The sequence below is a fragment of the Tamandua tetradactyla genome, chromosome 7 (genome assembly GCF_023851605.1).
Source record: "Tamandua tetradactyla isolate mTamTet1 chromosome 7, mTamTet1.pri, whole genome shotgun sequence".
NCBI classification, from domain to species: domain Eukaryota; kingdom Metazoa; phylum Chordata; class Mammalia; order Pilosa; family Myrmecophagidae; genus Tamandua; species Tamandua tetradactyla.
Window position 1 is genome coordinate 69,061,112 of NC_135333.1, and position 24,477 is coordinate 69,085,588.

Sequence of the window (24,477 nt, forward strand, 5' to 3'; positions counted from 1 at the left end):
CCCTTCTGTGTAAGAGCAGTGGCACACTCCTACCACCTTTGACTCCAGAAGCCACGATCAGCACGCCCCATGGATGGGGAGCTTCCAGACCTTGGAGAGCTGACTTCTGTCCTGTTTTTGGTTTCTTAGGGATGCTCCTCCCAGCAATACACACACTTCCCTGCTAACCCACATACGATCTAGACACTGCTGAGCCCAGTGGAAAGCTTATCAGCTCTATTGTGCTGAACCAGGCAAATAGAAAGCCCCAGAAACAGGAAGTCCCGTCCCTGAAGTGGGAGAGGGCTTGAAGGTCTGGGTCACAGCCCCTGGGATTCAGAGTGAGAGCTGCCTGGCATCAAAGATGTCCTCTGCCTGGCACTGAGGAAGTGAGCTCCTTCCAGTTAAGCAGGGAGAGACTCCAGGCCTCTCGTGGTTCCCAGGCTTGCCACCTGCCTTGCCACCCACCCTCCAAGTCTCCCAGCTGTGCTCCTCAGGCTAGGTTGGGGATGGGGAGCAGATGTTCCCTCTCAGATCCAGGGTAGTTCCTTCTCAGTTTTGCTCCAGCTCTATACCACTTTTGTCGGTTCCTCATAGTTGAGAACCTCTGGGTTGGAGGAAGCCTCAGAGTGCTTAGGGGTCTGTGCTGGGGGTGTGGTGAAATTGAATCATTGAAACACCAACCTTCCGGAAGATGAGAAGATACCTACAAGTCAGGGTCAGGATTGTACTTGCACGCATGCACTCAGCTTTTGTCTACACACACCCTGTTTGACCTTGGCAAAGGATTTCATTTCTTTGAACATCTGTACAATGAGGGATATTAGATCGCAGGAGTTTCTGCCTGTAAGTGCCCTGGATGATGCCTAGCTCATCATGAGTGCTCATGTCATGCAGCTATTATTTTCCCCAGACTTGTGATGTCCTTCCCCAGACCTGCCATCTTTTAGGGTACAGCAAAGCTCATCTGTCTTGTTCCTAGGAGTCACTGAACTAGCAGGTGGAGAGGCAGGTCCAAGTGTGTAATGAAGTTTTGGGAGGTTAAAGGAGAGGAGGGTAGAGGAAGGGCAGGGAGGGGGCGGTGGGGAGACCCAGGGCTGAGGAAGTAAACAAGGGGAGAGCCACCACACAAGTGGAGGGTGATGCTGCTGGGAATCAGCCCCCTCAGAATTTCCACTGCAAAGCGAAACTGTGCCCTGGGGTGTGTGTGGGGGGCGGGGAACGGGGAGGGGAAGTGGGGAAGGTGGAGGGAAGGCAGAGGGACAGGGTGAGGGCCCTGGGAGCAGCAGAACAGCATCCCAGCTCAAGACGGGCACATCGCCTCCACTCTGCCCTCTGTCACTGCCCCGCTCCCATCCCTGGGACACCCCACCCCACCTCCTCAACTGCCTCTGGCTACTTGGACCCTGATTTCTGCCTCTGATTATCCGTTCTTCCCCTCACCCAACCTCTACTGCCCCACTTTCGTTAGATTCTCTTCTTCCACTTGCCTCTGGGCAGAACCCTTCTTTTGTGCTCACCCCTTTTCTGACCTTCTCCCTTCGAGGGCTCGCATGGCCTCGGACATAGGGGAGATGGGGGAGGCACCGTTTCTGGTCCTGCTGCTTCTGCCACTGCTATGGGTGGCCCCAGGTAAGGCGGTGATGGGGGAGGGTTGAACTCCAGACCCAAAGAAAGGGTCGGCAGGGATCTCTGGGCAGCCCCATAGACTCTGAGGTCTTCAGCCTTTGTGGTGGATTCTTCTAACACCTTTCTTGGAACTGTCTCTCCACCCCAAAGGCTCTCTTCCGTCTCCCCCATGGCCACGGGAGGGGCAGAAACCTATGACTCCGTTTCTCTCAGAGAACACCAAGGCACTACTCCTAAGTCCCTTAGCTCGTGGGCCTCCCCTTGGCCTCTCTTTTCCTCTCCAGGGTCTGCTACAGAGGTCCCCGTGGTGTGGGCCCAGGACGGGGCTCCCGTGCGACTCCCATGTAATCCCAGAATTTCCTTGGGGGATCTCGCTCTTCTGCGAAGAGGAGCAGTTGTCTCTTGGCAGCATCAACCAGAGAGGTATGCACCAACAGCCCTACACCCCACCGAGCCCGTGACCCCCGCAGAGCATGCCGCCCAGCCCTCTGTCCCCTGCCCTGAGCTGCCAGTCCCTCTGCACATCGGGTCTCCTTTCTCCTCACATCTGCGTCCCAGAGTGACCCCGCCTCTCCCGGAGTGGATGGTGCTGCCCCCGGGGGGGCGGGGGAGGCGGGGGAGGGCGGTTGGAGGTGCAGGAACCTGCTCTTTGGATGGGCCTCCTCAGCCTCAAAGTGAGGCTGGACTGCATCTTCTCTCGGCTTCGTACCCTCGAATTTCTCAACTCCATTTCTCTCTCCCGCCCAGCGGCCCGCCCGGGTCCCACCCCGGCCGCCCCTCGACCCTCGGCCTTGGCCCCGCGGTGCCCTCCCCCCGGGGCCCGGAGCTGCACCGCTACACGGTGCTGAGCGTGGCTCTGGGGGGCCTGCGCAGCGGGAGGCAGCCCTTGCAGCCGCGAGTGCAGCTGGCGGAGCACCGCTTCCAGCGCGGGGACTTCTCGCTGTGGCTGCGCCCCGCCCGGCTCGCGGACGCCGGCGAGTACAGCGCCGCGGTGCACCTCCGAGACCCGGACCGCGGCTTCGCCTGCCGCCTCCGTCTGCGCGTGGGTCGGGCCTCGAGTAGGTGGGGGCGGGGCGACGGGCGAGGGGCTGGGAGGAGGAACCCCAGTCCTGGCCAGGGGGTCAGCAAGGGTTGGCACTGCCCGAGATCACCCCTGACGGGTGGAGAAGAGGGCGGGGAACTAGATTACGGGTTGAGGGTGCCCCCCAGAGCACGTGTATGGGGGGAGGGCCCGATAGAATTGGAGAGATTGTATCACCCCTTGAGCTCCCCTTCCCACACCCACAGCAAGAGTGCTGGGGTGGGGTGGGGAAGGCACCGAGGGCACCCCCTCTTCTGGGGGCTAGAATGATTCATTTCAGACATCTGTAGCTCAGGGGCTGCCTTAGTGGGGATCCTCAGGCAAGGCCTGGAGAAAAGGAAGGGTAGAAGATGCCAACTAAACTGGAGGAAGAGGGCAGAGGAAAACATACACAGGACTGGTCCTCTGGGCATCCATTTTAAGTGCCTCCAGGTGTTCGGACCTGGGCTGGAACCATAGAGGAGAGGACAAAGAAATTTAACGTGTGGTCCCAGTTTCTGGGAACTTCTGCTTTAGTTGGCCCATGCATCTTGGAAGGTGATCACCTTCTTTACCTTTTCACAGTGACTGCCAGCCCCCCTGGGCCTCTCAGGACCTCCCAGTGGGTGGTTTTGAACTGCTCCTTCAGCCGCCCTGATCTCCCAGTCTCTGTGAGCTGGTTCAAGGGCCGCATCACTGACCGGGTCCTGGACACCCCCCTGCATCATGCTGCTGGAAGCTTCCTCTTCCTGCCCCAGGTCAGCCCCTCGGACTCTGGGTCCTGGGGCTGCATCCTCACCTACAGAGACGGCTTCAGTGTCTCCACCACGTACAACCTCCTTGTTCTGGGTAACTCCTCCAGTGTGTCTTCACATCTTACCCCTTCCTGTCCGCTATCACCTTCCCTGACATATGGGTCCCCAAACCAGGTCCTCTGCAGCTAGTGTCACCTGTGATTGCACTGGGCCTCCACTGTCTGACCCTTTTCTCCTGTGGCAGGCTTACAGCTGCCTTCTCTCCTTGCAGCTTCTCCCTGGGCCAGCCAGCCTCACTTGCCCACCTTTAGTTTCCTGCCCTCCCAGCCCACTTCATGGGTTTATGAACATCCTTAGTTCATCCACCTTATTCTGCTCCTTAGCCCCTTCAGAGCCTGACCACCTCCATCACTCCTCAGCCTCCTTTCCCTGCAGACCCAACATTACAACCCCTCTGAGCCTCCCCTCTCAGCTTTAACAGTCTGTTCCCTCTTCCCTGCAGGTCTGGAGCCCTCAACCCCACTGACTGTGTATGCTGGAGCTGGGTCCCGGGTGGAGCTTCCCTGTCGCCTACCTCCTGGTCTGGGGGCCCAGTCTCTCCTCACTGCCAAGTGGGCCCCTCCTGGGGGAGGCCCTGACCTCCTGGTGACTGGACACAATGGCAGCTTTGCCCTTCTGCTGGACGCTGTGGACCGGACCCAGGCTGGGCCCTATACCTGCCACGTCCATCTGCAGAGGCACCAGCTCAGTGCCACCGTCACTCTGGCAGTCATCACAGGTCAGCCCCAGGTGGGGATGGGCAGGCCCCACCCCAGGGGAGCTGGGACAGGGAGGGAGGGAAGGCTAACCGGGCACAGATTGAGAAAATCCATACCCGTGATGCCAGGCCACTGGGCCCTACTCCAGAGGCTGCCCGTTGCAGCCTCTTTTCTTACCCCCTTTATAGAGAACTGAAACTGAAAATCTCCCCTTGAGTCACAAGTAAACGTTCCACTGTTCTCTGAGGGACTGCCCTGCCCTAAATTGTAGGGAGGACCTAAGAAGTTGAAAGGAGAGATGAAAAAAGTTTGAATGATTCAAAAGAAGTGGAATATGTTTCTGTAATCTTTGTCCACTTTAGGGTCAGGGCTTGGGTTAAAGGTGCAGGAAGTTGCCTGGATTTGAAAGAAGCTAATAAATCAGTCCCTTTGTGAGCAAATATTTACTGAGCAAGGGCCTTCCAAGACAGTATAAAACAAACAGAAAAAACAAACATATCCCCAAACACTCAGAAAGTATGTGTAGTTTGATTGGTAGCTATGGGCCATACAGCCTGGCTATGTTTGAGGTCCTAAATTATAACACCACATAGTAGTGCCTGCCAGTGTGTACTGGTAGAGTAAGTGAATAAGGTAACACATATTTACATCCTTGTCTCAGGCTCACCCTGGAGCCCATCCTTCCTCACATCCATTTCTCTTGCTGACTTAAGCTTTTTGGTCAGTAGCTCCACTTGTCTCCCAGTTGCCCTGAAACCTGGCCCTCTCCTTCTCCCCCCACACCCAGTCACTAAAGCCTACCCCTTCTTTCTGTCCAGCATCTTCTTGAGGGCTAGCTGTTTTGTCTAACTTTTCCCAGCCTTTCTTCACAGCATCTCACCGGGTGAGATATGGTATTGCCCTGTTTTACAGAGAAGGGAAATTTCCCAAAGTCACACAGCTGGGAAGTGCCAGACTCAGGGCCTAAACTCAGGTGTGCGTTCACTTCTCCCCTCTGTCCACTGGGCTCAGATCAGGGCCCCTGATCATTGCTCTCCTCCCACCCACCTCTCACTGTCCAACTTTGAGAATGCCCTGATGCTAGATCAGTTGATCAGTTTCACTGTTCCCTGAACATTCAGAGAGGGGAGATAGAGGACATTTGAGGGGCACATCAAAGCAGGGGGCAAAGGCCTGGAATCAGGGCAAGTACAAGGTCACTGGGGGCCAGCTTGCCTGACTGCTTTGAGCCTTTGAGGACAGGCTCTGAGCCTTTGAGGACAAAGTAACGGGGAAGACTCTGGAAGAGTGTTTATTATGCAGTCCTGAACCAGCTTGAGTTTGAACAATGTCCTGAAGGCAGTAGGGAGCCTGGAATGTTTCTGAGCAGGTGAGTGACCTGACCAAAGCATTGTCTTGATAAGATTAATTTAACTGTGACCACTGATCTTCTCCTCCCTGCCTTCCCTGCTCAGAACCCAGGTGTATACAGGGCGATGGGACCTGAGAGTTGAACCTGTGGTTTCAAAGAAGGGGGGTGGGCCTTAATAGGTCACATCCCTCTCATTTTTTCAGTGACTCCCAAGTCCTTTGGCTTACCTGGCTCCCAGGGAAAGCTGCTTTGCGAGGTGACTCCAGCGTCTGGACAAGAGCACTTCGTATGGCGCTCCCTGGACAACCAGTCTTGGAGGAGCTCCCCAGGACCCTGGCTGCAGATGCAGGAGGCCAGGTTCCGTTCCCACCACTGGCAGTGCCAACTCTACCAGGGGGAGAGGCTTCTGGGAGCAATGGAGTACCCCTCAGAGCTCTCAGAACCAGGTCTGGGACCCCGAAACATCGCAGCCCCAACTCCAGGCCAATGTCTTAATCACCCTTTTGCACTCCTGCCCTCAGTCCTGGCCTCTTTCTTTCCAATCTGGGACCTCACCTCCAGCTCTTGTCTAGGCCTGACCACCCATTAACCAAATGACCCTTGTTAAGTCCCTTAACTTCTCTGGATCTCATGGTCTACATCTGTAAAATATGGGAGACTGGCAAGATGTCCTTTTCATCCCTGACCCTACGCCTAATCTTGTACTCTCTCCACAGGTGCTCAGCGATCTGGGGGAGGTCCAGGTGCCCTCACAACAGGCCATCTCTCTCTGTTTCTCATCCTTGGTATCCTTTTGTTCCTCTTTGTGGCCGGAGCCTTTGGCTTTCACTTTTGGAGAAAACCGGTGAGCCAGGGACCTGCGCCCCATACCACCCCGCCCCCCATACCTCCCCGCCCCTCATACCTCCTTGCCCCCACAGGCTTCCCCTCTGTCCAGCCCTGGAAGGTGTCTGGCACTCCTTCCTTAGGGGATATGCCCAAGATGGCCCTCTGAACTTGCCTTCAGAACCCATCTTCATGAGCCTCTGTGCTCAGGGACGCTGTGTGCCTGGGAGGTGTGCACAGGCTGAGAGAAGGCCTGGGGCCAGATGAGGAGGATGAATAGATGGACTCAGCATCCTTCCTATTTCCTTTCTTTTCATCCTTGTTCTCTTTCCACCCTCCATCTTGCTCTCCATCTCTTTTCCCAGTGGCAACCAAGAAGATTCTCTGCCCTAGAGCATGTGATTCACCCTCCTCAGTCTCAGAGTAAGATGGAGATGCTGGAAGAGGAGCCAGAGCATGACCCAGAGGAAGAGCTAGAAGGAGAGCTGGAGCCGGAGCTGGAGCTGGAGCCAGAGCTGGAGCCGGAGCTGGAGCCAGAGCCAGAGCTGGAGCCGGAGCTGGAGCCGGAGCTAAAACAAGACCCAGAGCAGCTCTGACCTTGAAGCTAAGGCAGCCAGCAAATCTTAGCAGCTCAGACCTTGCCCCTCCTTCTTGGTCCCCAAATAAACTCCCCGTCAGCAGCAAGGCTGAGTCTGGCTCCTTCTTGTCCAGGGAAGGTTCCTGCCTTTCCCTAGCCTTTGGGGGCACCCCTGCCTACCCCAGCCTCCTGGTCCACCTTTCCCAACCAATCTCCCTCATTTTCCTATCCCCATCTTCCTCTTCTCTGTTCCTGGCCTCTGTGTGTTTCTTCCTTGGTCTCTCTCTTGTTCTTTCTCCTGGGTAGTCATATTTCTGTTGCTCCAAAAGAGAAGCCCTCACCCTTTCTTACCTCCATGGCCCTCCCCTCAGTCCCTCTACCCATATGGTGCTGCCTATCCTGGCTTCCTCCTCCTCCCCACCTCACCCCACGCTCAGCTGCACTTCAGCTTGTCCTTGGTTCCCTGACTGCAGCGCGTGCACACACACACACACACACACACACACAGCCTGTAGGCCAGGCTGGAGCCTTGCCAAGGGTCCTCTAGGGGATCAGGCCCTGCACCCTTTCTGGGCAGCTGGCTGAGGTTCCTGCCTTCCCCCCTTCCCAGTTCTCTAGGCCCTTGGAGGCTTGTCTGGTCCCAGGCATGAGAACACACTGCCACCCAGTGGTCATTTCTCATCACACCATGAGAGGTCAGGCAGGCTGCAGCAGGCCTACGGAAATGTACACTGCAGTGGACGAATGGGAGTGCATAGCCCCCTGTGTGCAGACACGGCCTTGGTGGTGGGCATTCTCCGTGTTTGGCCTGAGAGTGTGCACCCAGCAGCTGTTACACACCCTGGGCACCCTCCAGGAGAAGGTCTCAACAATGCATGCCTCAGGAGGCACAACCCTGGCCCTGGTGAGGTTATAATCCAAGTCTAACAAATGGCAGTGCTGTGAACAAAGGCCACGTGCAGGGAGAAAAACATCCAGAAAGACTGAAGCTGTTGCTGCAACTTTGGGAGTCAGGAGACCTGGCTTCTGATTCTGGTACTGCTGCTGGTGATGGGTGTCCCTGGTCAATCTCCCTGAGCTGAGTCTCTGTTTCCTCAGCTATTAAACAGGATAATGATAGCAACCCACTAAAATGGGTTGTCGTGAAGCTATGGTGGTATAAACCATGGTATAAACCATGAAGTGCTCCATGCATGTCATGTGCCTGTCTGTTATCCATGAGTGAAGGAGAAGGGAGGCCCCTATCGTCAAGCAAAGAATGATGTAGAAGACCCCCAAGCCTGCACCCCTCTGTCGGACTGTCTCTTGGGCAGAATGTTCATGTGGCCCATGCAGACTGTTCTCTTCGTGGAGGACACACAGAACCTTGGCCAACGGCACCCCTGAGTCTGGCAAGGAACCCAGACCTCCGCCCACAATGTGTGCAGGGCCCCAGACTTTGGCCGTCAGACCACAATGTCAGGCAACTTTAAACCTTGTCCAGAAGAAAAAATGTTGAAAGAGAGGGAGGGCCAGTTTGCAGGAGTAAGAGGCCCACAGGGGCTGCACATGGGCTGCAGCAAGTGCCCTGGCAGGTGTTGCACCAGCCCTGGCAGCCATGGGCAGTGACACAAAGGGACAAGTTCTGAGGTCAAAGGCCTGTCCCTGGGGAAACACAGTGGCCAGGGGTGGGGGTGCAGAGAGTGGAAAGAGGGACACTGCTGCTCTGTGCAGAGGCTCAGGGAACGGAATGCACTCTGGAACCTAAATAGTGAGCCATTGGAAGCAATCTGAGGCTCTGAGCCTTAGGTAATGGTCCTTGCCTTGTCAGAGGTGGAAAAAGAGTGACATATAAAGGAAGGGCTTCTGGTGCTCTGTGAGGTAAAGGCCTGAGATTCTCTTTAGAAACCTCTCTTCTGAGAGGTCCCACTCTTCAGAGCCTTAATAGAAGCCCCTGTGTTTTAACGGGGCAAGGGTTTCCTGGAACGTTCTGTGGTTGGCATTTTCCCTTTCTACTAGACGACATCCTACGCCCTTTGGGCTTGTGAAGTGTCACTATCTACGCCCTTTGGGCTTGTGAAGTGTCATGAAGACTCAATGGGCCCCAGGCTGGGACTTCCCCATGCTCCTGCAAAAAGGGAGACAGGTTGGGGCTAGGGATAGAATGAAGGGTCGCACAATTTCCCCATCTTCTAGGAAAAAAAGTGGGGTTGTGTTTTTTTTTTTTTTTTAATACAGGGCTTCTTTTTATAACATTTATTATTTTTATTATGAAATACAGTATATATACAAAAAAAGCAATAAATTTCAAAGTACGTTGTAGCAAGTAGTTATAGAACAGATTTCAGAGTTTGGTATGGGTTACAGCTCTACAATTTTAGGTTTTTCCTAGTAGCTGCTCCAAGATAATAGAGACTAAAAGAAATATTGATATGATTTAGCAGTCATACTCATTTGTTAATTCCTATCTTCTCTGTTACATCTCCTCCTTCTCCTTTCATCTTTCTCCAAATCTTTAAGGGCATTTGGGCTATGCCCACTGTAACATTTTCAGATTAGAAAAGGGTGTTGACAGTTTGGAATGGGGAGTGGAACTAGTTAATGTTCTGGAGAGGCTGGCCTCTCTGCATTTCAGGACTTATCTGGCCTAGGGACCCATATGGAGGTTGTAGCTTTCTGGAAAGTAATCATAGTGCATGGAACTTTTGCAGAATCTCAGATAGAGCTCTGGGAGTTCTTTAGGGTTGACAGGAATGGTTTTGGTTGGGTTTGGCAAACCATGGTAAATAGCAGTAGCAAGTTGAAGCTTGTGTAAGAGTAGCCTCCAAAAAAGCCTCTCGACTCTATTTGAACCCTCTCAGCCACTGATACCTTCTCTTGTTACACTTCTTTTCCCTCTTTTGGTCAGGCAGGCATTGTCGATCCTATGGTGCCAGAGCCAGAGCATGCCTGGGATTCATATCCCATGTTGCCAGGGAGGTTTTCATCCCTGGATATCATGTCCCACATAGGGAAGAGAATAATGATTTTCCTTGCAGAGTTGAATTTAGAGAGAGGTCACATTTGAGCAACAAAAGAAGGTCTCTGGAAGTAACTTTTAGGCATAACTATAGGTAGGCTTAGCTTCTCCACTGCATAAATAAGCTCCACAAGAGCAAGCCTCAAAATCAAGGGCTGGGCCTATTGACTTAGGAGTCCCTAATGTGTGAGACAGTATCAGGAGTTCCCCAGTGGTAAAGCTTAATAGTTCCATATTTTCCTCCCATCCTTCCAAGGACTTTGCCAATACTTTTTTTTTCTCTTTCTATTTGTCCCAATACTTTTTAATTATCTGCTCAACATACTCTGGAATGTATCCAGGTATTACACTGAGCTATGAAGAATTACAAGCCCTCATTCCCATTCTGGGCTCCATGTGTTTGGGTTATTTAAATGATTTATCCAGACAGGCTGAGTTAGATTATGTGCTACAGAAAATCTAGGTTTTGGAAAAGAAAACCTCTCTTCCTTTGGTCTTACTGTGTCGGTGAAGTTCCAAAATGCAAACAATGACCAGGACTTCTTTTATTAGTTCTTATCCCCAGTCTTTGTGTCACAACAGAGGGGTGACACGTTCTTGCCCTTACCTATCTATCCCCACCCCCCCCGTCCCCCCAGTGCCCCACTCTTTCCATCTAGCAGGATAACCTGAAGTGCTTTCTGTGCCCTCCTTAGGCCTACCAGGGTGCGAGGGTGATTCACACACTGCACCTCCAGGTCTGTCTGCACATCAGTGCTCCTGGCTGGGATCCTGGAGGGGAAGAGGCATCTGGGAGGCTGGAAGTTCCCAGGGCCCCTGTGGGTGGGAGCATCAGCTTAGGTTCTTGGTAAGAAGGAAGAGGGGTGTACTAGGTATCTATTGCCTTTTAACAAGTCACTCCCTGTGCTAGTCTGAAAGGATGTATGTACCCTAGAAAAGCCATGTTTTAATCCTAATCCCATTTTGTAAAGGCAGCTCTTTCTTCTAATCCCTATTCAGTACTATAGGTTGAAAACTTTAATTAGATTATCTCCATGGAGATATGACTCACTCAAGAGTGGGTGTTAAATATGAGTTAGGAGCAGACATGTCTCTAACCACTTCAAGTGGAATCCTATAAAAGAAGGAACATTTTGGAGAAAGCTTGAGATTCTGAGAGAGTAGAACAACATAGCCACAAGAAGCAGAGTCCACCAGCCAGTGACCTTTGGAGATGAAGAAGGAAAACACCCCCCGGGGGAACATCATAAGGCAGGAAGCTGGAAGAGAGAGCTAGCAGATGATGCCATGTTCGCCACGTGCCTTTCCAGATGAGAGAGAAACCCTGACTGTGTTCACCATGTGCCTTTTCACTTGAGAGAGAAACCCTGAATATCATTGGCATTCTTGAACCAAGGTATCTTCCCCTGGATGCCTTTGATTGGACATTTCTATAGACTTATTTTAATTGGGACATTTTCTTGACTGTAAACTAACAACTTATTAAATTCCCCTTTTTAAAAAGCCATTCTGTTTCTGGTATATTGCATTCCGGCAGCTTGTAAACTAGAACACCCGCAATGTAAAAATTTAACACCGTAAGTGTTATTATTTCAAAAAGTCAGGAATCCAGGAATAGCTGAGCTAAGTGGTCCTGGCACAGGGTCTTTCATGAGGCTGCTGCCATCATCTGAGGGCGTGGCTGGAGGAGCCCTGTCCGAGGAGGCTCACCCACCTGGCTGTCAGCCTGAGGTCCCGGTTCTTCCCCATGGGGACCTCTTTTTTTTTTTTTTTTTGAGAAATCTTCACACACATACATTCCATACATGGTGTACAATCAGCGACTCACAATATCACCACATAGTTACGCATTCATCATCATGATCATTTTTTTCCGAACATTTGCATCACTCTAGAAAAAGAAATTAAAAGAAAAAGTCGTACATACCATACCCCTTACCCCTCCCTCTCATTGACCACTAGTATTCCAGCTACCCAATTCATTTTACCCTTTGTCCCCATTACTATTTATTTTTATCCATATTTTTTTATTCATCTGTCCATACCCTGGATAAAAGGAGCCACAGACACAAGATTTTTACAATCACACAGTCACATTGTAAAAGTTACATCTTTATACAATCGTCTTCAAGCATCAAGGCTACCAGAACACAGCTCAACAATTTTAGGTATTTCCCTCTAGCAATTCCAATATACCATAAACTAAAAAGGGATATCGATATAATGCATAAGAATAACCTCCAGGAGCGGGTAATGGTGGCGTAGTGGCAGAGTTCTCACCTGCCATGCTAGAGACTCGGGTTTGATTCCCAGTGCCTGCCCATGTAAATAAATAAATAAAATAACCTCCAGGATAACCTCTCAACTCTGTTTGAAATCTCTCAGCCACTGAAACTTTGACTCATTTCTCTCTTTCCCCTTTTGTCAAGGTTTCCTCAATCCCTCGATGCTAAGTACCAGCTCATCCCAGGATTTCTGTCCCACGTTGCCAGGGAGACTTACACCCCTGGGAGCCATGCCTTATGTAGGTGGGAGGGTAGTGAGTTCACCTGCCAAGACAGCTTAGAGAGATAGGCCCCATCTGAGCCACAACAGAGGTTCTCTGTGGGGGTGGCTCTTAGGCCTAATTTTAAACAGGTTTAGCCTATCCTTTGCAGGAATAAATTTCATAGGGGCAAACCCCAAGATCGAGGGCTTGGCCTATTGATTTGGTCGTCCTTACTGCATGTGAGAATATCAGAAATTCTCCAAATCAGGAAGTTGAATATTTCTTCCTTTTTCCTCAGTCCCCCAAGGGGACTTTGCAAATACTTCTTTATTCACTGCCCAAAGTGCTCTGGGATATATCAGGGCATCCCTTTAACCTGGACAAACCAACAAAATCTCACACCCTATTCAAGATTCCATGTACTTATGGTGTTCAACTAAACTGACCATGCAAGTTAAATTAGGAAATGCACTACCCAAAATGTAAATTTCGCACCCAATAAACATCTTTCCCTTTGGTCTCACACAGAAGTTGAAGTTTTAAAATATAGACGATATCATCCTTGATTGACCTTAGTCCTATCCAGACCAGCTTCATTTATATCTCTACTCAAAGTCTGATCACTTTTTCAACTTTTTAAACAGTTCCTGTATGGGGTATTGCTGACTTTCACAGCTTCAGAGCTCTAACTCTGAGTCTCAGGTGTCACATAAATACCTGAAGTATCTGGGAACCACCAGGTTATACACAAACAGCTCGATTTATCAGAATTTAGAAATAGCAGTTACACTTCCTGAATATATACGATGGCTGTAAGAGTTTACAATCTAAACTCTTTGCAATCTAAAACCGTTTATCAGGCCCCAACCTGATAACCCCTTCAGTTGACTGGATTTTTATATTATAGTTAGTTCATATGATTGAGGCATGATAATGTTTGTCTTTTTGTCTCTGACATTTCATTCAATTATAGTCCTTAAGGGTCAATATACAGGCTTAAGCTTCATACACTTGGTTGTATACCTCACCGCTCAGTAATCTGTTGCATGCGTCACCATAGTTTCCCCTCCCATTCCTAGTCGTTGTACCCTTAGGCCACCTCCATCCATTGTAGATCACAAACACTGTCACCATAAGCACAAGTGTGCAAATGTCCATTTGTGTCTCTACACTTAGTTCCTCCAGGTATATACTGAGAAACAGGGTTTCAGGATCATATAGCAACCCACCCTTGCCTCCTGTGGAGCCACTGCCATGAGGGCCTCTTAACAGGGCTGCTCCCCACATGGTGGCTGGTTTCTCCAGAACCTGCTAATCTCAGAAGTACCCTCTTTTGTGCACAGGACCAACCCTGGTAAGATGTGGGAGGGGATATCCTGAGGGTGTGAGTTCCAAGAGGCTGGGTCATGGGGCGCCATCTTGCAAGTTGTCTACCAGGGAGAGGATGCAGGTGTCAGTGCTTGAAAGAGAGACAGGCCAAGAGAAGGGGAGGGACATCTCCAAGTACCCCCGCTCCTGCCTGAGGCCTGACCTTTGCCCCTTGTTGGGCCTTCTCATTGCCCCTTGTTGGGAAGTTTTGGAGGCCGAATGAAGTCCAGGGCCTTGCTAAGGCCTGCTCATTCAGTCTGACCTGGTCTTCCCGGCTCCACAGGGTGGGGCAGGGGCCTGAGCAGGCACAGAAAGTTCCCTGCTCCACCTTCCCTATCAGCCCTGAGTCTCTGCTGCTACCCCTCCCACAGAGGAGATGCGCAAGCAGCTGCCTGTACCCCTCCCAAGGTGGCATTTGCCCTTTGAAGGGAATGGGGTTAGGGTGGGCATGGCTTCTATCTCCTCCACTCTGTGGCTGACAGTTTCTCCAAGAGGCTGCAGGTGTCAGCTGGCTGAGCCAGGCTGGCCTCTGAAATTTTCTTGCTCAAGCCTCCGATGGGGTGGGATTGACCCAGGGAACCACCACCTGAGTATTGCAGAAGGTTGTCACAGGGCTAGAGAGAGTGTGGCCGGGGAGGCGGGGACGCTTTCCTCGACTCTGTTTCCCAGAGAACAGTCTCTGTGACCCCCTCCCCCAGCTCCCTCTCCATGCCCTGCCCCCACCCCCCTTTGCAGACATTTCAGTGCAGCCACACACGCTAAGGAGGCCACCACACGGCTGCACCTGGGGCTTCTAACTTCCCCGCTCTGCAGGCTGCCCTACCCCTCCTCCCAGAGCCTGACCTCCAAAGCTCTGTCAGTAGCCTCTGAAGCTGGCTTCCCTCTGCTTCCAATCTCTTTTCCACCTCTCTTGGTCTCCTCTTCCTTCTTCTTCAGCCAGATGACAAAGGTCACATGCAGCAAAAAAAAAAAAAAAAAGCTCTCAACCGCAAACCAAGAGCGCTCTGAAAAGCCCCTATCTCCATGCTATGGTCACAGGATTGAGACAAACATCACTTTTCGTTTTCTGTAAAATGGGGACAGTAAAGCCTAAGGAAAAGGCTTGGCATGTGTTAATGCGCATGAACATGCTTTGAAAATGGAACATCACCCTGTAAGTGTGAGGGATTATGGTGACGACAAGCCTCAGGAGTGCCAGGGGAAGCTGTTGGCCCTCCACCACCTCTGCTGCTTCGGGAGAAGGCTTCTCTGAGCCTCGGTCCTGGCCTTCCTTCATGCGGAGGGAAGCAGTGGGGCGAGTGGACAACTCAGAGGTTGGAGTCCAAGCAGGTAAATTCAAATCCACTGGTTGTGGTTACTAGCTCTATGATCATTAGCAATTCTCTTCAGCTTGGCTGTAGGCAGGCACATATCATAGACCCACAAAGCTGGAGGATTTTCGACAGTCCGTCTCCTCATAGGTTGCAACCTGGTGGGTCCTGAGCTAGATCCAGGCTTTGGGATGTTTTGTTTCATTTGCCCAGTGTTAAACCAATTAAAAAAATGAGTCGCCAATATTAAAATTAGGAGATATTATATAAATGTCTAGTTTTCTTCTCTCGAAATTGTCTTCTCTCTGGCAACAGAGAGAAGTTCACATTCTGGCACAACCCCTATGAATTCATCTGGAGCTGTGCAGGTAGGGGCTGCCATTATTAGATGAGGCAGGTATTCTCCAGTTTTCCTCAGCCCCCATTCTTCCCTATTGCTGTACAATCATTCCACCTTTCTCATTTGCATTACCTGGCAGCTCCTGTAGTTATTTATATTTGTGACCCCGGTCTGCTCCATCTCTCCCCATTCATTCATTCATTCATTCAATAAGCATTAGATGTGTACTAGGCCCAAAGTACCCTTCTGGGTGCTGGGGATATGGTGCTGAGTGAAAGAGACCTGGTCACCGCTCCAGTCTGGGAGATAGCCATTAAACAGTAAATCATTTCATTACAACTGGACAAGTGCCAAAAGGGAGAAGTACTGCATGCTGGGAGATCATATCACAAGGGAAGTTTTTTTCAACTGAGGAACTTGAGTAGCCTTTTCGGACTATGGAGAGGAAGTCATAAGGAAAGGATGGCAGAGCAACAAGATGCAAAATAGCCTAGATCCTGCCCTGGCTGGGCCAGGTGGGCCCCTCCTCTCTACCACCTACCTCCAGATTTCTTTCATTTAAGAAATAAACTTCCATCTTGTTTGAGCCTCTATTATTTGGAGTTTCCTTTCACTGACAGCAGAAGCTAGCACTTACTGATATACACTTCTCTCAGAAAGCTTTCTAGATCTCCCTGTTGAAAGAATTTTCCCTTGTGATATGACCTCCCAGCATGCAGTGCTTCTCCCTTTGTGGCACTTGTCCAACTGTAATGAAATGCTTAATTGTTTAATGTCTATCTCCCAGGTTGGAGTGGTGACCAAGTCTCTGTCACTTAATGTCACATCCCCAGCACCCAGCAGAGTACTTTGGGCCTGGTAGACACTTGTTGAAATAATGAATCAATGAATGGATGAATGGATGAATGGAGAGGGTTGGACTAGATCAGGAGTCATAAACTTAGATGCCTCCAGGGGTTTGCTAGCTAATGTAAGTGAGAAAAGCAGACTGTCTCTAAAGCCATGGGAAGGTGCTGCATTCCAGCCCACAGAAAGGAGACCTAAGGAAGGGCAGGCACTCTGCCTTTATGGGACACTCCCCAGGGTTTGCACCGACACTTTCACCTAGATCCATTAACCAGAAATTGCAATTGGGTCCCATCCAGCTGCAAGGGAGGCTGGAAAGTACATCTTAAATCTAGACAACCACTAGCACAGCTGAAAATGGGTCTCTGTCGTAAGTAAGATGGAGAAAATAGATTTGGGAAACAACTAAAAGTCCATGCAAAGAGATGGCTAAAATCTAAAGAATGAATAAAAAATTACATCTAGATGTAATGGGGTCTCTGAGACTCTTTCAGGGGGTCTGCGAGGTCAAAACTATTTTCATAAAAATAAGGGATGTTATTTGCCTTTATCACAAGGTTGATATTTGCACTGATGTTGCAAAAGCAATCTGGGTAAAACTGCAGACTTAGCACAAATCAAGGCTGTGGCACCAAACCATACTGTTGTCATTGTATTTTTCACAGCCAAACATTGCAGTGGAAAAAAAATTAATGCCAGTTTCACTTAAGAATACCCTTGATGAAGCAGTAAATATTAATGTGATTAAACCTCAACTCTTCAGTACATTGTGTTAGGAAATGAGAAGTAGCATAAAGCACTTCTGTTGCAAATTAAGTACAATGGTTGTCTCAAGTAGAAACATTTGTGCAATTGTTGGAGTTTCATGGAACACTACTTTTACTTAAAAGAATGACTGACAAACTATGGTTATTTAAAACTTGGGTAGTTGGCAAACATTTTTTTTAAAAATGCATGAAATGAGCCTGTAGCTTCAAGGAAAACAACTGACAGTATGTGGTGCCAATGGCAAAATTTTCGTGTTCAAGCAAAAATGAGAATTTTGGAAAATTTGCATCTGTCACCCAAGTGATAGCTTCCTAATAGTTCAAGACTTTTCTGATGAAAATTAGTGGAGATATAAACTAATGTGAGTTTTTTGATACTGAATTACAATGAAATCTATCATTTGGAACATATATTTTCCAAATGACCAAGGCATGATGTTACAAAATCATGGGTAAAAGGTCTATTCAAAGAGTATGATAGATTTTTAAAAAAACCAAAATCAAAACAAACAAACAAAAAAAGCTTTGGGCGATGCGATGGTGGCTCAGTGGTAGAATTCTTGCCTGCCATGCGGGAGACCTGGGTTTGATTCCCGGTGCCCGCCCATGCAAAAAGTCAAAAATGAAAACAAAGTGTATGATAGATCAACGGATTTTAATGTAATGGAGTACAAAGGTGAGTTACAGTTTCCGATTCTATACTGCAACTAACTTTTAAAAAGCTAACATTTCTCTAATTTTAGCATACTATCAAAGAAGAATATCCACGAGGATCTGAAAAGCCTATTAAGATGTTTTCTTCTATTCCAACAGCCTGTCTGTGTGAGATCGGCTTTTCTTCATAGTCTTTCCCTAAAACAATAAGGATCCAGCTATCTTATTAAAGCAAATATTAAAGAGTTTTTTAAAAAAGGTAAGATGTCACGCTTTTTAATAAATTTTGCTTTGGAAAATATAGTTTTTTTTAAAAAAATGTTTTTCCGATTAACTTACAATAGGTTTATTATTATTTTAAAATCTAAAACTTTTCCAGTTTCAATTAAAAAAATAAATCTCTTGGCAGGGGAGGGGTCCTCAATAATTTTTAGGAATGTAGAAGGTCCAGAGAACAAACCTTGAAAACCATTGCTCTAGATCACAGGTAGGGAGTAGGAGAAGGACAGAGGTTTCTCCCAGGCAAAGAAATAACTTATCCATAGACCCTAGGGTGGGAGGCGCTCAGTGCCTTCGAGGGACTGAAAGCCCAGAGTGGCTGGAGCAGGGTGGCTGAGGTGGAGGGTGACTCCACTGGCTCTGCTGGTGAGGGTTAGAGGAGCCATGTCGCATAAGGCCCTAGGCCAGGTTAAGGGTTTAGGTCTTCATCCAGAAGAAATGGGAGGCCATTGAAGATTTCATTTATTATTTTTTTCCCTAGGCTGTTACTAGGTAATACAAGCATGTGGTACCAAATTTCAAAGGCACGGTGGGTTATATCTCCCACCCTACTTCCTCAGTCTGCCAGTTCCCTTCCTCTGAGGCTACCCCTCTTGCCAGTTTCTTTCAAACTTTTTTTTATTGCATAGTATAACATATTTACAAAGCAAAGAAAGAAAAAAGCAATGGTTTTCAAAGCACTTTTCAACAAGTAGTTGCAGGACAGATTCCAGAGTTTGTCATGGGTTAATGTCATACCATTATCTCAGATTTTTTCAATCTAGCTGCTCCAGAACATTGGAGGCTTGAAGGAATAAATGCTTTTTTATCATCACAATTGACCTTTTTTTTTTGTTTTTTGTTTTTGTTAAAGATAGCATATATACAAAAAAGCAATAAATTTCAAAGCACAGTGCAACAATTAGTTGAACAGATTTCAGAGTTTAGTATGGGTTCTCCTATTTTAGGTTTTTGCTTCTAGCTGCTTTAAGATACTAGAGACTAAAAGAAATATCAATATAATGATTCAGTAATCATATTAGTTTGTTAAACCCTACCTTCTCTGTGTAATTCCACCATCACCTATGATCTTTCTCCCACTCTTTAGGGGTATTTGGGCTATGGCCATCCTAACGTTTTCATGTTGGAAGGGTTGTCACTAATATGGGGTAGGGGGATGGAACCAGCTGACGTTCTGGAGGGTCTGAGCCCTCTAGGTTCTAGGCTTATCTGGTCCAGGGACCCATCTGGAGGTTGTAGGTTTCTGGAAAGTTACCCCAGTGCATGGAACCTTTGTAGAATCTTATATATTGCCCTAGATGTTCTTTAGGATTAGCTGAAATGGTTTTGGTTGGGGTTTGGCAAGTTTGATAAGTAACAATGTCTAATTGAAGCTTGCATAAGAGTGACCTACAGAGTAACCTCTCGGCTCCATTCAATCTCTCTCAGCCACCGTTACCTTATTTGCTACACTTCTTTCCCCCTTTTGATCAGGATGATATTGTTGATTCCACGGTGCCAGGGCCAGTCTCTTCTCTGTGAGTCATGTTCCACACCGCCAGGGAGATTTTCACCCCTGGATTTCATGTCTCATGTAGGGAGAAGGGCAATGATTTCACTTGCAGAGTTGGGCTTAGAGTGAGGCCACATCTGAGCAACAACAGAGGTCCTCCAGAAGTAACTCTTAGGCATACCTATAGGTAGGCTAAGCTTCTCTGCTTCTTACATAAGCTTCACAAGAGAAAGCCTCAAAATCAAGTCCTTGGCCTATTGATTTGGGTGTCCCTAATGTTTGACCAGTATCAGGAGTTTCCCTTGTGGTAAAGTTTAATAGTTCCATATTTTTTCTCCCATCCCTCAAGGAACTTTGCCAATACTTTTTTATTATCTGCTTTTTCTTTCTTTCTTCTTCTTTTTTTACTTTTTATTTTGAAGTAATTTCATACTTACAGGATAGTTGCACAAATAATACAAAATCCTTACAGAGAACTCCAGCATACTCCCACCTAGATACAAAGATCTAACTTTCAACATTTTGCCACGTTTGGCATATCATTCTACCTACCTACCTCTCTTTCTTTCTTTTTTCTACCTGTTACCTGACAAGGGTGGTGGATTCTTTTGCCTGATGTGCTCAAATGACCAATTCCTGAGACACTGGGGTTTCAAAGAGAGAAAAAAAGTTTATTACTAGGCATGTAGCAGGAGAGCAGATGGCCTATTGGTCCAAAATCTAGTCTCCCCAAACTGCAGTAATTCTGATAGTTTTATTAGAGAAAAAGATGGGCAGGGTTTAGGATTATGAACACAGTGGCCCCACCTGATGTAATTAGAGGTGATCTAGTTATTGAATAGGCACAAATTGATTACAAGCTTAGTCCCAGAATACATGTAGGAAAATAGCTGCCTTAACGCAATGGTGGGCATGATTTTTAATATTATAATGAGGTATAGGTAACTTGTAGGTTAATGTCTAAGCTACCGTGCATGTCAGGCAGGCTCATTTTGGTTAAATCCAGTCTCGATTCTCAATTTAACTTTGGGGTGGGTTAGTGCTGGGCTGACCCAAGACCCTTCATTAATAAACATTAGGGACTGCCTTTAGTGATCACAAGAATCTAAAGTTGAAAAACTGGTTAAATGGGTATAAATGAAGGTCAGTCACAAGGTTTTTATAATCACAAGGGCAGAAGATAAAGATCATCATCAGAGATCAAGACAGCCAGATTGCAATTCAGAGATTTCAGGTATTTCCCTCTGTCTACTCCGATATACCAGAAAGCAAAAAAAAAAATCTATATAATGATTCAGTAAGCAAAATCAGCCCTTAAATCCTAATTTCTTGGTTACATACCTATCTGTCTGTCTGTCTCTATCTAACTATCTATCACCTATATCTATCATTTACCTACCTGTCCACCTTTGATCTATTTTGTAAACATTTGAGAATAGGTTGTATACATCATGCTCCTGGAACACTATATTAGTTAGGGTTCTCTAGAGAAACAGAATCAACAGGAAATATTTGCAAATATAAAATTCATAAAAGTGTCTCACGTGATTGCAGGAATGCGGAGTCCAAAATCTGCAGGGCAGGCTGTGAAGCTGATGATTTCGATGGAGGGTCTGGACGAACTCCACAGTAGAGGATCACCGGCCGAAGCAGGAAGAGAGCCTGTCTCTTCTGAATCCTCCTTAAAAGGCTTTCCAGTGATTAGAGTGAGCATTACTCATTGCAGAAGACACTCCCCTTTGGCTGATTACAAATGGAATCACCTGAGGATGCAGCTGATGTGATCATGATTTAATTCTATGAAATGTCCTCATTGCAACACACAGGCCAGCACTTGCCCAACCAGACAAACAGGTCCACCTTTCAGTCAAGTTGACACATGAACCTGACCATGACAAACACTTAATATCTCTATGTATGTTTCTTTATAACAAGGACATTCACTTATGTAACCACCTTAAGTACTATTATCAAGTTCAAGAAACTTAACACTGATATAATGCTTACAGTCTATATTTTTCCATATGTCCCAATAACGTCCTCTTGGGTCTTTTTTGCCTCTATTATTAGTTTCAATCCAGGGTAATGGGTTGCATTTAATTTTCTTTGTCTCTTTAGTCACTTTTTTTTTAATTATGAAAATATATATCTCAACAGTTTCTTTTTTACAATGCAAGTCAGACTCTATCTGTAGTTATGTCAAGTTCACAGGTTAAGGACAAGACTGTCCTCACTTCAGACACTAGCCACGAGTTCCGAAGTTCCAGGACTCTGCACGTCTGACACAATTGGCTACAAATTTGGGAGTTCCCACCACTTCCTTAGTTTTAATAATTCACTAGAATGACTCATAGAACCTGGGGATCTATTATACTTACAGTTACTTTATTATTATTATTATTATTATTTTATTTTTATTTTTTTAACATGGGCAGGCACCGGGAATCGAACCCGGGTCCTTGGGCATGGCAGGCAAGCACTCTTACCTGCTGAGCCACCGTGGCCCGCCCTTTATTATTATTACTATTATTTTGGCATGGGCAGGCTCCAGGAATTCTCTGGGATAGGAATAAGAAGGAGCCAAAAGAAGAGACACACAGGGCAAGGTCTGGGAAGGTCTCAAATCCAAAGCTTCCATGTCATTTCCCCATGGAGTCTGGATGCTTCACTCTTGGGGCATGTTGATGTGTATTACCCATCAGGGAGTTCACCTGAGCTTACACATTCAGAGTTTTTATTGGAATTTTCTTATGTAAGTATGATTGATTGCATTTTTACCCAAGTGGTTGAACTCAAGCTCCAGCCCTGCAGTGCCTTAGCAAAGGTGGGGCTGATATTAAGTGGCTCAAAAGTCCAACTCTCTACTCACAGGTTTGGTCTTTCTAGCCTACAGTTGGGCAGCCGCCACCCTAAGACTGCTTGTGGGGCTGGCTCTGCCCTGAATCATATCATTAGTATAAATTCTCAGGTATGGGGTGGGGATGGCGGTTAGCAAAGACTTTCCTAGCATTTAAGAACTTACAAGCGTTTAGAGGTTAGCCTCCAGGATCCTGGACAAAGGCCAGAGTCCTTTTTGGAAGCAAAATTTCCGTTTATGTATACATCCAGAGGAGTCTACCATACCTAAGCATGTATACATATGCTACTTTCTTTTTTCCTTTTTTTCTTAAACACAAATGGGAAAAATGTAGCACTTACACTTTCCACTTGACAATCTCTTTTGAATATTGTTCCTTATCAGTACTTAAAGAGTTTCCTCATTTTAAAAAAATGATTGCATAAAAATTTATGGTATGGATCCACCATAATTTATTTAATCAGTCCCTTGTGGATTTAGGTTGTTTCCAATTGTTTGCTGTTACTAACAGTGCTGCAATGAAAATACTTGTTCATATGTCATTTTCCATATAGAAAGTACATTGATGATGTAAATTGCTGGGAGTGGAAATGCTGGGGTCAAAAGGTCTGTATATTTTAAATTTTGATATGTATTGATTGACATAGAGGTTGTATTAATGTACACTCTCATCAACAATGTGTCAGCTTTGAAGAGTTTTAGCAGGGGAATGACACAACCGTATTTACATCTTTAAATGTTTCTCAGGTTGCCTTGCAAAGTATGGCCTGGAGGAAGGCAGAATGGAGGAGCAGGGGGCCCAGCCCCAGACAACAGCTGTAGTTCAGGACAGAATGATGATGGCGCATTGCATTGGAGTGGTGGCAGTGGAGTAGAGTGACCTGGATAGATTTCAGAACTATATAGAAGGTAATGTCCACAGGGATTGGTAAATAAATACGTAGGAAGGATTGGGTGCAGGAGTCAAGGATTACACCCAGTTTATTTGGCTTGAGCAATGGGTGGATGTTGAAGCCCTAACTGAGTGGGAAATCTGAAGGGAAGTGGATTTGGAGGGTGGTAGTACAAAGATACTGGATTTACTTTGTCTGAGGAATGCCTAAGTGGAAATGTCCAGAGGGTAGGGGATATCATCCCAGAAGGTCTTGAGAGATCAGGCTAGCGATAAACATTTCAGGGCTGGCCAGAGCCTGAGGCTCAGAGGAGAAGGTACAGTCGTCGGCCACTCTGAACCTACGCATTCCACAGGTCCTCCACTCACCCCTTGCCCTTGCTGCCACATTGGACACCTATACTTGGACCCCCAGAGGTACCTACTGGACAAATACCCTTGTGGCTCTGGAGCCGGGCGCTGTCTTGGGGGATTCTCCACAGCTGTTCTCAGAGGTCACCCACCTGCCTCCCACTTCTTTCCCCCAAAGCCTAGGCCAGATGGCAGTATCATTGCTAAGATCTTTTTCTTGCCACCCAACAGAGGCAGAGACGCTCTGGGCTCCAGCCTGGCTCTGCTTAACTTTTTCCCTTGACTATGGCATTTTCGCTTTGACATCTTCCCCAAGAACCAGGGGGTGGGGACCCCAGCCCCAGATGGTGACGTTGGGGGCTGGCCCAGGCCTGGGGTGTGGAGGAGCTGGCTTCCTGTTTCTCTTCATTTAAGCACATCTCTGCAGAAGGAGCAGAGCCCTCTGCCCACTAGACTCCTGGCTGCAGAGTTCCCAGTCCTCCCATAGACACGCTGTGTGAGAAGCAGAGGGACCGAAGACACAGGCCCAGAGGTAAGATGGACAGACTTTCTCTCACTGAGGCTGGGAAGGGGAACCCAATGCCGAATACTCTGGAATGTGCTGGACTCTCACTCTCTCCCTATAGCTCTGGCCGCCCTCTAACTTCTCACACATCTGGTCATATAGTTGCTATCTCCCACTGGGACTATGGGCTTCCAGAGGACAGGAACTATACCAAGTTTGTCTCATCCCCACGGTGCACACCTCTGTGACTGGGGTGAGACCTGCTCAGGAGAGGATGGTGGCTTTTGCAAGCTCAGAGAAGTGTGGGGAACTTAATCATGGGAAGGCAACTTCCCATGGGCCCTGGAGGAGATGAAGATTGGGTGACGGTGTCAAAAGAAACAGTCACCAGCATAA

The 24,477-nt window shown here is 47.8% G+C and overlaps 2 protein-coding genes and 1 long non-coding RNA gene across 7 annotated transcripts in view; all 3 read left to right on the forward strand.

Moving 5' to 3' along the window:
* Positions 1 to 21: 21 nt before the first annotated feature.
* Positions 22 to 7,035, forward strand: LAG3 (lymphocyte activating 3). 5 transcript variants are annotated; one of them, XM_077169868.1, is made up of 8 exons: positions 22 to 1,611; positions 1,893 to 2,031; positions 2,356 to 2,666; positions 3,254 to 3,517; positions 3,926 to 4,201; positions 5,736 to 5,978; positions 6,249 to 6,376; positions 6,723 to 7,035. In XM_077169868.1, the coding sequence occupies exons 1-8, from the start codon at positions 1,533 to 1,535 to the stop codon at positions 6,951 to 6,953; spliced, it is 1,671 nt and encodes a 556-aa protein (XP_077025983.1). In that variant the 5' UTR covers positions 22 to 1,532; the 3' UTR covers positions 6,954 to 7,035. The 5 variants fall into 5 exon arrangements, with proteins under 5 accessions (XP_077025983.1, XP_077025987.1, XP_077025982.1 ...); XM_077169872.1 differs by lacking the exon at positions 5,736 to 5,978 and having other exon boundaries at positions 22 to 1,632; positions 1,905 to 2,031; XM_077169867.1 differs by lacking the exon at positions 22 to 1,611 and having other exon boundaries at positions 1,637 to 2,031.
* Positions 7,036 to 14,830: 7,795 nt separating this feature from the next.
* LOC143689748 (uncharacterized) lies at positions 14,831 to 21,207 on the forward strand. Its single transcript, XR_013178909.1, has 3 exons — positions 14,831 to 15,117; positions 17,795 to 17,964; positions 21,031 to 21,207. It is a non-coding gene; the product is annotated as an uncharacterized LOC143689748 (long non-coding RNA).
* A 1,920-nt stretch (positions 21,208 to 23,127) lies between these two features.
* CD4 (CD4 molecule) overlaps positions 23,128 to 24,477 on the forward strand; it is a 52,480-nt gene continuing 51,130 nt past the window's right edge. Inside the window, exons 1-2 of the mRNA XM_077169878.1 lie at positions 23,128 to 23,242; positions 23,582 to 24,108. The gene's annotated coding sequence lies outside the window, so the exon portion shown is untranslated. The remainder of the gene's footprint in view (positions 23,243 to 23,581; positions 24,109 to 24,477) is intronic.

Coding starts and splice junctions, on each gene's coding strand:
- LAG3 (XM_077169867.1), top strand. CDS start 1,778: ATGGCCACGGGAGGGGCAGAAACCTATGACTCCGTTTCTCTCAGAGAA. Junction 3,518..3,925: donor GTACAACCTCCTTGTTCTGG/GTAACTCCTCCA, acceptor TCTTCCCTGCAG/GTCTGGAGCCCTCAACCCCA. Junction 6,377..6,722: donor TTCACTTTTGGAGAAAACCG/GTGAGCCAGGGA, acceptor CTCTTTTCCCAG/TGGCAACCAAGAAGATTCTC.